Source organism: Stenella coeruleoalba, assembly GCF_951394435.1.
Source record: "Stenella coeruleoalba genome assembly, chromosome: 14".
In the NCBI taxonomy this organism is placed as follows: domain Eukaryota; kingdom Metazoa; phylum Chordata; class Mammalia; order Artiodactyla; family Delphinidae; genus Stenella; species Stenella coeruleoalba.
The window spans coordinates 67,037,738-67,050,102 of NC_137160.1; the positions used below are offsets into that span (position 1 = coordinate 67,037,738).

The window sequence follows — 12,365 nt, forward strand, 5'->3', positions numbered from 1 at the left end:
GAATGTGAGTGTTCCCAGTACAATTCTTTCCACCCCCGCACCCCACTTCCCCCACCCCCAGTAAATGTGAAATTTTTCATCATCAAGCTTTGGGGAGGGGGGTGGGGAATGCTACCTAGGGGTTCCTCTTTGTCCTTCCCCTCAGCCCCGGCCTTCCCGCTACTCCTCAGAATACTTCGGGCCTCACAGAAATACTTTCAAATCAAACTTAAAGCCTCGAGGAAAAAGAAACGTAAAGGGAAAAAAATAACCTAAGAGGAAAAAAAACCCCCCCAAACTCTAAGAGAACTAACGACGCTCAAGCGCCGTTTTTCTCCGTATGCCTCGCATCTGGACAGCCCTCACCTCAGAGGGTCGACACCTCCCAGTGAGAGGGACTCAACGGCCTTTTCCGGCTCAAACTCTCCCTCGGGCTTATGAATAAGCAACGAGACCTTCCTGGGCGGGGCGAGACGCGTCATGAATAATTCATTACTGCTGCTCGCCTGATCGGCCCGCCTCGCTCGGTCTCATGAATATGCAAAAAGAGGCGAGCGACGGCTAATGCGCCCCCAGCAAGCCCCGCCCTCCACGCCTGGCCTCCTGGCGCCCGTGAGGAGGTGGTTCCCTGCTCACCTGGCGTCAGGCCTCCGGCTCCAAGGCTCTCCTCCGGCGTTTCCCGCCCTTCCGAGGGTTCGCCGGGCGCTCCCGGGCCTGAGGGACCCGCACCGAGCTCGAGGCGCCGCACACGGACCCGACGGGGCCTTCAGCTCGGGGCTGCTCCGCCTGGGCAACCCTTACGTCGAGGACAGCCTGCTGCCAGCCTCCCTGAGGAGACGCCTGCCCGCCGAGGTGAGGGGGGGCGGGGAGGACTTCAGAGGGGCCTGGGTTAGAGCCTGCGGGGCCGTGGGGTTAATGCGGGCCAAGGGCCCGCCGGGGGTGGGGGGTGGGGGGTGGGGGGTGTGGGAGGGGAGGCTAGAGCCTGGAGGGACCGGGTCAACGCAGAAGGGCGGTAGAGGCCCAGAGGACAGAGGTTTCGCCCGCGGGAGGGCATCTCTCCACTTCTTCCCAGTATGGACCCTCACTTTGCATTATTTTTAATATTCATTGGTAATTATGGAAATAAAACACGAATATGTGCTCCTCTTACACTGCCTTCTAACCTGGTCCCCTGCGCAGAGGCAACCCCAGTGAGCAGTTGGGTGTGGGTCTCCGCAGGCCCCTTTCCAACGGGTTCAGCTACATATCTAGTATCTTGTGGGGCTTCTCAGCGGTTTGTGGAGCCCCTGGAGCCTCTGCAGTGGGGTTTCCTGAGAGAGTGGATGAAGCAGTGGGTCACTTGAAACCTGTTTTTACTTTGTTTCCACAGTAAAGGAAAACAAAAAAAAGATTCAAGTTTGTAAAAACATGAGTTTATAACCTAATGACTAAAACCAAACTTCGGGCAGTAAATTCCTTCAGTGCAGGTTTTCTCAATCTCAGTAGTAGTACCCTCCCCACCTCAAATCATTTGACAACCCAAAATGTCTCCAGACGTTGTCAAATGCCCCCTGGGGGACAAAATGGCCCTTAGTCAAGAACTACAGCTGACCCTTGAACAACTGGGGGGTTGGGGGTGCTGGCAGTCTGCACAGTCAAACATCTGCCTGTAAATTTGTAGCCGGCCCTCCTTATCTGAGGTTCGGCATCCAAGATTTAAACCAGCTGTGGATTGTGTAGCATTACTGTAGTATTTATTGAAAACAATCCACGTGTAGGTGGACCCGCGCAATTCAAACCAGTGTTGTTCAAGGGTCATCTGTACTGCTTTAATTCTGTACTTTCCAGAAGTAACTGCTCTTTAAAACAACCATGCAGATGATCTGTCTGCTCCAGCCCTTTCCAGCCTCGGCATTTTCCTGCTTCCCTCGAGCTGAACCACTAGCCCCTGTGTGCTGGCTGTGGTCACTTGAGGTCCCAGTCAGCTAACCACTACCATCTCCAAAGGGCCTTCCCTATGTTGAAGTCCACCCCCCTACCACACCGCATGCACACACACACAGAGTTATTCTCTCTCATTATCACTCTGTTTTCTTCCTAGAACTAATCACAATCTGGATTTCATTTATTTGTTAACCTGTTTTTCTTTCTTCACCACCTAGAATGCAAGTAAACTTCATTAGAGGCCTGATCTCTTCAGGTCACCCCAGGATCCCCAGTGCCCAGCACAGGAATCAATAAACTTGGTGGACTGAGACAATAAATTACCCTCTCTTCCTCCCAAGAGTTTCTGTGGGGTTTCTCCTACTCCTTTCCATCCACATTCCCTTCTGGGCTCCTCTGTGACCTTTGTTTAGAACTAAAATGGATGAATGAGCTCCTAGGAACTGCGGGTGAAGCCTTCACTTTTCCCACTGACTTATCCACTCTTTGAGGGCAGAAACTGTCCTTTACTATGTTCATTGAAGGTATTCATATTGTTGAATGAACTAATTGATGACTTAAGGAAAAATATTAGACAATTAAAAATTGATCATGCTAAAAGGGGCTTTAGAAATTATCAAAGAACTTCACAGATAAGAGTTTAGGTAATTTGCTCAAGGTCCCCAGGCTTGTTGAGAGGCCAAGTCACAGGTAGAACCCATGGTATCACACCTCTCATTTCAAGGCTCTTTCTTATCTCCAGCCAGTCTAGTTTCTGATTACTTTTCTGTGAACCTGACTTACAGCTCAAACACAAAAATCCCAAGCCCAAGACTTTTTTTTTTTTTTTTTGGCTGCTTTGGGTCTTCGTTGCTGAGCATGGGCTTTCTCTAGTTGTGGTGAGCGGGGGCTACTCTTCGTTGCGGTGTGCAGGCTTCTCATTGCGGTGACTTCTCTTACAGAGAAGCCTGCACACCGTAAGGAAGAGGTGGCTTCATTTGAGGAGCATGGGCTCTAGGCGTGCGGGCTTCAGTAGTTGTGGCGCACAGGCTGAGTTGCTCCGTGGCCTGTGGGATCTTCCCGGACCAGGGCTCGAACCCGTGTCCCCTGCTTTGGCAGGCTGATTCTTAACCACTGCGCCACCAGGGAAGTTCCAAGACTTACTTCTTGTCAACTAAAAGCTTTTGAGTTTGTATTCTTCATCTTTTGATTAAATCCAGCCCTGGGGATAATGGCCTAATAAACTCAAAAGTGCTATATGGTATTCAAACAATTTTCCATTTTCTTTTATGCGTTTCAGTGCTAAGCGATTGGAAATTGTCCCTGTCAAAACAAAGTATCTTGTGTGTTTTGGAATGGAAAAATGTACATTGTAGGAGAAAGTGATCATTGTTTAGAAATTTCCAAATAACCAGTTGTTAGTTTTGCCAAATCCTGTATCCAGTAGTAAAATAACATGTGAAACAGATGAAAATGTGGGGGGTGGGGGTGGGGGGAGGATCTTTTTTGAGATGACTTTTCATTGCCTAAAGTTGACCTTTCTCTCTTTAGACACGTGTGTTTCCTTTTTACGCTGTGTACCTGAAACAGTTGTCACTCATTAGTTTCTAGTTAGACCCTTGCTTTTTGAGAACTAAAGACCATTCAGGGTTCCTTCTTTCCTCTTCTTGATCATTTTATATAGGTAGCACCTGGTTAATAGAGTCTTGTGGAGTCATGCTCTCAGCTTTTACAATTTTGCACTTTTTTTTCTGAGGTGTGTGACAGCACACTGCATCACAGGAAGTAGAGATAGCTTTTGTCTGACTCATTGAAACTTTCCCCCATTGAATTAATTTAACACTGGAAATCTTTTCCAAAAGATGGTTTACTCGAGGGTTATCAAAATAGACATATCAAATATAAAATGTATTCTCAGGAAGACATCTCTAAATCTTTCTCTCTCTTCAGTGCACATAATCATGATACCAAATACAGAGAAAAGAGATTGAGGTTTGGGGAGCAACTACTCTTAACATCATCAAAACTTCTAGTCATCATAAAGCTGACACCACCATATTTATTCATTCATCAAACATTTATTTTGCACCTACCATTTATAAAGCACTCTGCTTGGCCTTGTGGGGACCAGAGAGATAATGACTTGGTCCCTGAGCTGTGGAAGTTTACAGTTTAGTAGGAGAGGGAGACCTGTAAACACATTACTCACATAGAAAATAATTTGCAAATATTAATGGAGGTATAAATTATGATAGAGTGTAGAGAAGGAAGGTATGCATTGTGAATGGGGAATCAAGACAGCTTCACAAAGGAGGTGGCATTTTAGGAGGAGAATGTGTATATATAATTTCCTTTGCACATTTTTTGGCAGTGGTTTAGGCCACTTCAAACCAATAAAAGCAGACATTTTGCTCACCGCTTTAGAACTAGGAAAGAAAAGAAGATGTAAGATCCTTTCTTTCCACTCTTGTCAGCAACAAGCTTCTGAAAGCTAAATGTTGCCTTTGCAATCCCAGGTGCCTCACTTATGGTTAAGAGGAGAGCTCCAGCTACATTATTTTGAGCCCACTCATTTCTGCGTTAGGGTGTTATTTTCATTGGGGCATACATTATACAGTAGCCATGTGTTTTTTTTTTTTTTGGATCAGAGGTGTTTATAGAAGCGTTTATGAATTTGAAATCCTAGAATTTTAAGTATTACAGGGAAGGAAAGAGAGGCAAATGATTGAAGTTTTTAATCAAGCCTCTGTGTGTAAATTGGCTACGCTGCCTTACTAATTTAGGTATTTTTTAGAGAGAAAGGCAAAGATAAAGAATTGACAACTTGGCTTTAGCTTCTGAACTTGATCTATTTTTTGGCAGCCAAAGAGAAGCCAGTCAATAGGAAATAAGTGCCGACTATAAAATCTAAACATATGCTCCTGCTGCTTCTGCCCATACACTGTCAACCTAGAAAATATAATTCCATGCATAGGTAGCAGTTTATTATGGCGTTCATGCCCACTCAAGAGTTGCATATCAATTTCAGCATCCTTTGAATTGATCTTTTCTGACTGGCAGAAGAATCTCCATGTGGATTGTGTGTTTCTGGGGAAAGCCTAGGGTTTAACGAATTGGAACGGGAAATGACAGAGGCTGTAAGTGACAGGCTGCTGCCTGCTTGAGTGCCCCGACTAAAAAATAATGTCAAGGAAGATATTGAATGCTCAAACATTATAGAAATGTTCTATTTGGCTACTTAGTTGCGTTTTCTGCTGACTGTGATGTTTTGTTGACATGTAAGATTATGTTATTCTTCTTAATGTTTATCATTTAATAGAAAAGATTTCAAATGAAGTAGTTTTTAAACTGCCTTTCTGTGATTGCAACTTGGTACCTCTGTACAGAGATCTGAGATGAGGTGATGTTCAAAATTCGCCACACTACTGACAGCCCATATTTTGAGGCCCTTTACTTTCTACACATTTTGATGCTTGGAAAATGACAGTTACCAAAAATGGTTTAGAACTCCTATGAGAACATAGTCCAACCTCAGCCCCATGAGGGGCTTTTCTTCCCCTTCCTTTAGTTTATACTAACCTAATGATAAATATGTAAGTACTAACCTCTGACTGAGACGGTGCCTAATTTAAGATTCAGAATACTTACGATCTTAGCATGAACTGAATGTAACGATACAAGACATCTGAGGCAGGCGTTTCTAACAACTCTCCTCATTAAACAAACAAAACCCAATTCCCTCCTGCCAAGAGAAAGGTTAAACAACTGGAAAGTGAGACATTACACAGAAATTACCAATATAGCTTTAAAAATGAAAGGGAGAAAGAATTGCAAGAAGACATCACTTAGAGGTTTGCTATAACTTACACCTAGGAAAGCTATACCAGAAAGCCAGATTTCTTTGTAAGTCATATTCTCAAACGTGCCAGGGGCTATGTTAGCCTCAGTCATGTTAGTGCATAGCCCAGAAGATTTACCGTAGTTAGAGGCATTGGGAGAATTTAAAGTATGACCTCATCAATAACCTGTGGATATACCCCCTACCAACCTTTATTTGTTGAAGAGTGACTAGGCATAAGACTTACTCAATAAACACATTGAGTGAATGCACATATGTTATTGGAAGAATCCCAAATACCCAAGCAATTAACTGGGATATGTTCAAATTATGCATAATGAATTGATCTTTGAAAAGATGCATTGAAAACTTCCTATTTCTGTTGATAATATTTTTTTTCCATTTATCTAATTTGAAACCATTATCTGTGTGTTAACTTTTTAAAATATTTATTTATATTTATTTTGGCTGCGCCAGGTCTTAGTTGCGGCTTGTGGGATGGGATGGATCTTCGTTGTGGCATGCGGGCTCTTAGTTGTGGCATGCATGCTGCGGGATCTAGTTCCCCGACCAGGGATCGAACCTGGGCCCCCTGCATTGGGAGCGCAAAGTCTTACTCAGTGGACCACTGGGAAGTTCCTGTGTGTTAACTTTTTATTCAGGTATAGTGTACATACAGAAAAACATCCTCTTTTTTCTTTTTATTGAGGTATAGTTGATTTACAGTATTATATTAGTTTCAGGTGTACAACATAGTGATTCAGAGTTTTAGATTATACTCAGTTTAATTATTATAAAATATTGGCTGTATTCCCAGTGCTGTACAATATGTCCTTGTAGTTTATTTTGTATGTAGTAGTTTGTACCTCTTAATCTCCTACCCCTATGTTGCCCCTGCCTCCTTCTCTCTCCCCTCTGGTAACCACTAGTTCTCTATATCTGTGAGTCTTTTTCTATTTTGTTATATTCATTTGTTTGTTTTATTTTTTAGATTCCATATATGAGTGCTAACATATATTTGTCTTTCTCTGACTTATTTCACTAAGCGTAATACTATTCAGGCCCATACATGTTGTTACAAAGGGCAAAATTTTATTCCTTTTTATGCTGAGTAGTATTCCAGTAGTATTATGTGTATATGTGTGTGTATCACATCTTCTTTATCCATTCATCTGTTGATGGACACTTAGGTTGCTTCCATGTCTTGGCCATTGTAAACAATGCTGCTATGAACACTGGGGTGCATTTATCTTTTGGTGTTTTTTTTTTTTTTTTTTTTTTTTTTTTTTTTTTTAGCAGTATGCGGGCCTCTCACTGTTGTGGCCTCTCCCATTGCGGAGCACAGGCTCCGGACGCGCAGGCTCAGCGGCCGTGGCTCACGGGCCCAGCCGCTCTGCGGCATGTGGGATCTTCCTGGACCGGGGCACGAACCCGTGTCCCCTGCATCGGCAGGCGGACTCTCAACCCCTGCGCTACCAGGGAAGCCCGCATTTATCTTTTTGAATTAGTGTTTTCGTTTTCTTCAGATATATACCCAGGAATGGAATTGCTAGATCACATGATAGTTCTATTTTTAGTTTTTCAAGGGACCTTTATACTGTTCTATACTGTTTTCTATAGTGGCTGCACCAATTTACATTCCCACCAAGAGTGTACAAGGGTTCCCTTTTCTCCATATCCTTGCCAACATCTGTTACCTGTGGTCTTTTTGATCATAGCCTTTCTGATAGGTGTGAGGCAATATCTCATTGTGACTTTGATTTGCATTTCTCTGATTAGTGATGTTGAACGTCTTTTCATGTGCCTGTTGCTCACCTGTCTGTCTTCTTTGGGAAAATGTCTATTCAAGTCTTTTGCCCATGTTTTAATCAGGGTTTTTTTAAATTGAGTTGTATGAGCTGTTTATATATTTTGGATATTAACTTATTATTGGTCATGTCATTTGCAAATATTTTCTCCTATTCAGTAGGTTGTCTTTTTGTTTTGTCTTTGGTTTCCTTTGCTGAGCAAAAGCTTTTAAGTTTAATTAAGTCCCATTTGCTTATTTTTTCTTTTGTTTCCTTTGCCTTAGGAAACAGATCCAAAAAAAATGGTGCTATAATTTATGTCAAAGAGTGTTCTGCCTATGTTTGCTTTTAGGAGTTTTATGGTTTCAGGTCTTATGTTTAGGTCTTTAATCCATTTTGAGTTTATTTTTCTATATGGTATGAGAAAATGTTCTAATTTCATTCTTTTACATGTAGCTGTACAGTTTTCCCAGTACCACTTACTGAAGAGACTGTTTTTTTCTCATTGTATATTCTTGCCTCCTTTGTCATAGATTAATTGACCAGAAGTGTGTGAGTTTATTTCTGGGCTCTGTTCTGTTCCATTGATCTATATGTTTGTTTTTGTGCTAGTACCATACTATTTTGATTACTGTAGCTTTGTAGTATAGTCTGAGGTCAGGGACTGTGATACCTCCAGCTCTGTTCTTTCTCAAGATTGCTTTGGCTATTCAGGGTCTTTGTGTTTCCATACAAATTTTAGAATTGTTTGTTCTAGTTCTGTGAAAAATGCCATTGGTATTTTGATAGGGATTGCACTGAGTCTGTAGATTGCCTTGGGTACTATGGTCATTTTAATGATATTAATTCTTCCACTCCATGAACACGTTATGTTTAATTTTTTTTTTTTTTTTTTTTTGCGGTACGTGGGCCTCTCATTGTTGTGGCCTCTCCCGTTGCAGAGCACAGGCTCCAGACGCGCAGGCTCAGCGGCCATGGCTCACGGGCCTAGCCGCTCCACGGCATGTGGGATCTTCCCGGACCGGGGCACGAACCCGTATCCCCTGCATCGGCAGGCGGACTCTCAACCGCTGCACCACCAGGGAAGCCCCCCATGAACATGTTATATCTTTCCATCTGTTTGTGTCATCTTCAGTTTCTTTCATCAGAGTCTTATAATTTTCCAAGTACAGGTCTTTTACCTCCTTAGTTAGATTTATTCCTAGGTATTTTATTCCTAGATATTTTATTCTTTTTAATGCAATGGCAAATGGGATTCTTTTTTTTTAAATTTTTACAAAAACTTTATTTATTTTTGGCTGTGTTGGGTCTTCGTTGCTGCACGCAGGCTTTCTCTAGTTGCGGCAAGCAGGGGCTACTCTTTGTTGCTGTGCAGAGGCTTCTCACTGCTGTGGCTTCTCTTATTGCAGAGCATGGGCTCTAGGTGCATGGGCTTCGGTAGTTGCAGCACGTGGGCTCAGTAGTTGCGACATGTGGGCTCTAGGGTGCATGGGCTTCAGTAGTTGTGGTGCACGGGCTCAGTAGTTGTGACTCGTGGGCTCTAGAGTGCAGGCTCAGTAGTTGTGGTGCATGGGCTTAGTTGCCCTGCGGCATGTGGGATCTTCCCGGACCAGGGATCGAACCTGTGTCCCCTGCATTGGCAGGCGGATTCTTAACCTCTGTGCCACCAGAGAAGTCCTGGGATTCTTTTCTTAATTTCCTTTTCTGATCATTCATTGTTAGCGTATAGCAATGCAACAGATTTCTGTATATTAATTTTGTATCCTGCAACTTTACCAAATTCATTGATGAGCTCTAGTAGTTTTTTGCTGGTGTCTTTAGGATTTTCTATGTATAGTATCATGTCATCTGCAAACAGTGACAGTTGTACTTCTTACTTTCCAATTTAGATTCATTTTATTTCTTTTTCTTGTCTAATCATGTGGCTAGGACTTCCAATACTATGTTGAATAAAAGTGGCAAGAGTGGGCATTCTCGTCTTGCTCCTGATCTTAGAGGAAATGCTGTCAGCTTTTCACCATTGAGTATGATGTTAGCTGTGGGCTTATATATGGCCTTTATCATGTTGAGGTATGTTCCCTCTATGCCCACTTTGTGGAGAGTGTTTATCATAAATGGATGTTTAATTTTGTCCAAAGCTTTTTCTATATCTATTGGGATGATCATATGATTTTTATTCTTCAGCTTGTTAATGTGGTGTATCACATTGATTGATTTGTGGGTATTGAACCATCCTTGCATCCCTGGGCTAAATCCCACTTGATCATGGGATATGATCCTATCAGTGTGTTGTTGAATTTGGTTTACTGATATTTTGTTGAGGATTTTTTGCATTTATGTTCATGAGTGATATTGCCTGTAATTTTCTTTTTGTGTGATATTTTTGTCTGGTTTTGGTATCAGAAGGATGCTGGCCTTGTAGAATGAGTTTGAAGTGTTCCCTCCTCTGCAGTTTTTTTGAATAGTTTGAGAAGACTTGGTTTTAACTCTTCTCTAAATATTTGGTAGAATTCACCTGTGAAGCCATCTAGTCCTGGACTTCTGTTTGTTGGGATTTTTAAAAATTACCTATTCAATTTAATTACTGGTAATTGGTCTGTTCATGTTTTCTATTTCTTCCTGGTTGAGTCTTGGGAGATTGTACATTTCTAGAAATTTGTTCATTTCTTCTGGGTTGTCCATTTTATTGACATATAGTTGTTTGTAGTAATCTTATCCTTTGCATTTCTGTGGTGTTGGTTGTAACTTCTCCTTTTTCATTACTGAGTTTATTGATTTGAGCCCTCTTTCTTTTTTTCCTGAGTCTAGCTAAAGGTTTATCCATTTTATTTATCTTATCAAAGAACCAGTTCTTAGTTTCATTGATCGTTTCTATTGTTTTTTTAAGTCTCTATTTCATTTATTTCTGCTCTGATCTTTATGATTTCTTTCCTTCTACTAACGTTGGGTTTTGTTTGTTGTTCTTTTTCTAGTTCCATTATGTGTAAGGTTCAGTTGCTTATTTGAGTTTTTTCTTGTTTCCTGAAGTAGGCTTGTATAACTATAAACTTCCCTCTCAGAACTACTTCCCTCTCAGAACAGATTTTGGACTGTTGTATTTTCATTTTCATTTGTCTCCAGGTATTTTAAAATTTTTTCTTTGATTTCTTCAGTGGTTGTTTAGTAGTATATTGTTTAGCCTCCACATGTTTGTGTTTTTTGCAGTTTTTTCTTGTAGTTGATTTGTGGTTGGAAAAAGCACTGTGGTTGGAAAAAGGTTCTTGATATGATTTAAGTTTTCTTAAATTTACTAAGACTTGTGGCCTAGCATGTGATCTATCCTGGAGAATGTTTCATGTGCACTTGAAAAGAATGTGTATTCTGCTGCTTTTGGATGGAATGTTTCATATATATTCCATTTGGTCTATATCTCTAAGGCAGTGTTTTCATATTGATTTTCTGTCTGGATGATCTGTCCATTGATGTAAGTGGGGTGTTAAAGTCCCCTACTATTATTGTGTTACTGTCAATCTCTCTCTTTATGTTGGTTAATAATTTGCATTATGTATTTAGGTGCTCCTGTGTTGGGTGCATATATATTTACAATCGTTATATTTTCTTGGATTGATTCTTTCTTTGTCTCTTATTACAGTCTTTGTTTGAAAGGCTATTTTGGCTGCTATAAGTATTGCCACCCTGGCTTTCTTTTGATTTCCATTTGCTTGGAGTACCTTTTTCCATCCCCTCACTTTCAGTCTATGTCTGTCTTTAGATGTGAAGTGAGTCTCTTGTAGGCAGCATATATATATGGGTCTTGTTTTTGTATCCATTCAGCTACCCTGTGTCTTTTTATTGGAGCATTTAGTACATTTACATTTAAAGTAATTATTGATAGGTATGTTCTTAGTGCCATTGTCAATTGTTTTGGAGTTGTTTTTGTAGTTCTTTTTTTGTTTCCTTTCTTCTTTTGTTCTCTTCCCTTGTGATTTGATGACTATCTTTTATATTTGATGTTGGGATTCCTTTTTCTTTTCTGTGCATATATCTGTTACAGATTTTTGGTTTGTGGCTACCATGAGATTTATATATAGCAACTTATATGTATATGTGATCATTTTAAGTTGCTGATCTCTTAATTTCAAATGCATTTTAATGACCCTGAATTTACACTCCCCTCCCCTACAATTTACTGGTTTTGACATCATATTTTACACCTCTTTGTTTTGTGTATCCATTAAATACTTATTGTGGATATAGATGATTTTACTACTTTTGTCTTTTAATCTTCCTGTTAGCTTTGTACATGGTTGATTTACTACCTTTACTGTATATTTCCCTTTCCAATAAGCTTTTTCCTTCTGTAATTTTCATGTTTCTAGTTATGGCCATTTTTGCTTAGAGAAGTTCCTTTAACATTGTTTGTAAAGCAGGTTTGGTGGTGAACTCTTCTAGCTTTTGCTTGTCTGTAAAACTTTTGCCCTCCTTATCAAATCTGAATGAAAACCTTGCTGAATAGAGTATTCTTGGTTGTAGGTTTTTTTTCTTTCATCACTTTAAATATATCATGCCACACTGAAATTTCTGCTGAAAATTCAGCTGATAGACTTATCCCTTGTACATAACTTGTTGTTTTTCCCTTGCTGCTTTTGATAGTCGCTTTATCTTTCATTTTCGCCATTTTGATTACAGTGTGTCTTGTGGTCCTCTTTGGGTTGATCCTGTTTGGGACTCTCTGTACTTCCTGGAACTGGATGTCTTTCCTTTCCCAGGTTATGGAAGTTTTCAGCTCTTATGTCTTCAAATATGTTCTCTGCCCCTTTCTGTCTTTCTTCTCCTTCTGGGATCCCTATAATGCAAATGTAAGTATGCTTCATGCTGTC

At 40.9% G+C, this 12,365-nt stretch overlaps 1 protein-coding gene across 3 annotated transcripts in view; it reads left to right on the forward strand.

Annotated features, from left to right (window-relative positions):
* Positions 1 to 447: 447 nt before the first annotated feature.
* Positions 448 to 12,365, forward strand: part of LOC307196783 (uncharacterized protein) — a 48,830-nt gene continuing 36,912 nt past the window's right edge. For all 3 annotated transcript variants that reach the window (XM_079942123.1, XM_079942124.1, XM_079942125.1), the window contains exon 1: positions 448 to 831. In XM_079942123.1, the coding sequence (XP_079798249.1) occupies positions 544 to 831 (288 nt within the window). In that variant the 5' untranslated portion in view covers positions 448 to 543. The remainder of the gene's footprint in view (positions 832 to 12,365) is intronic.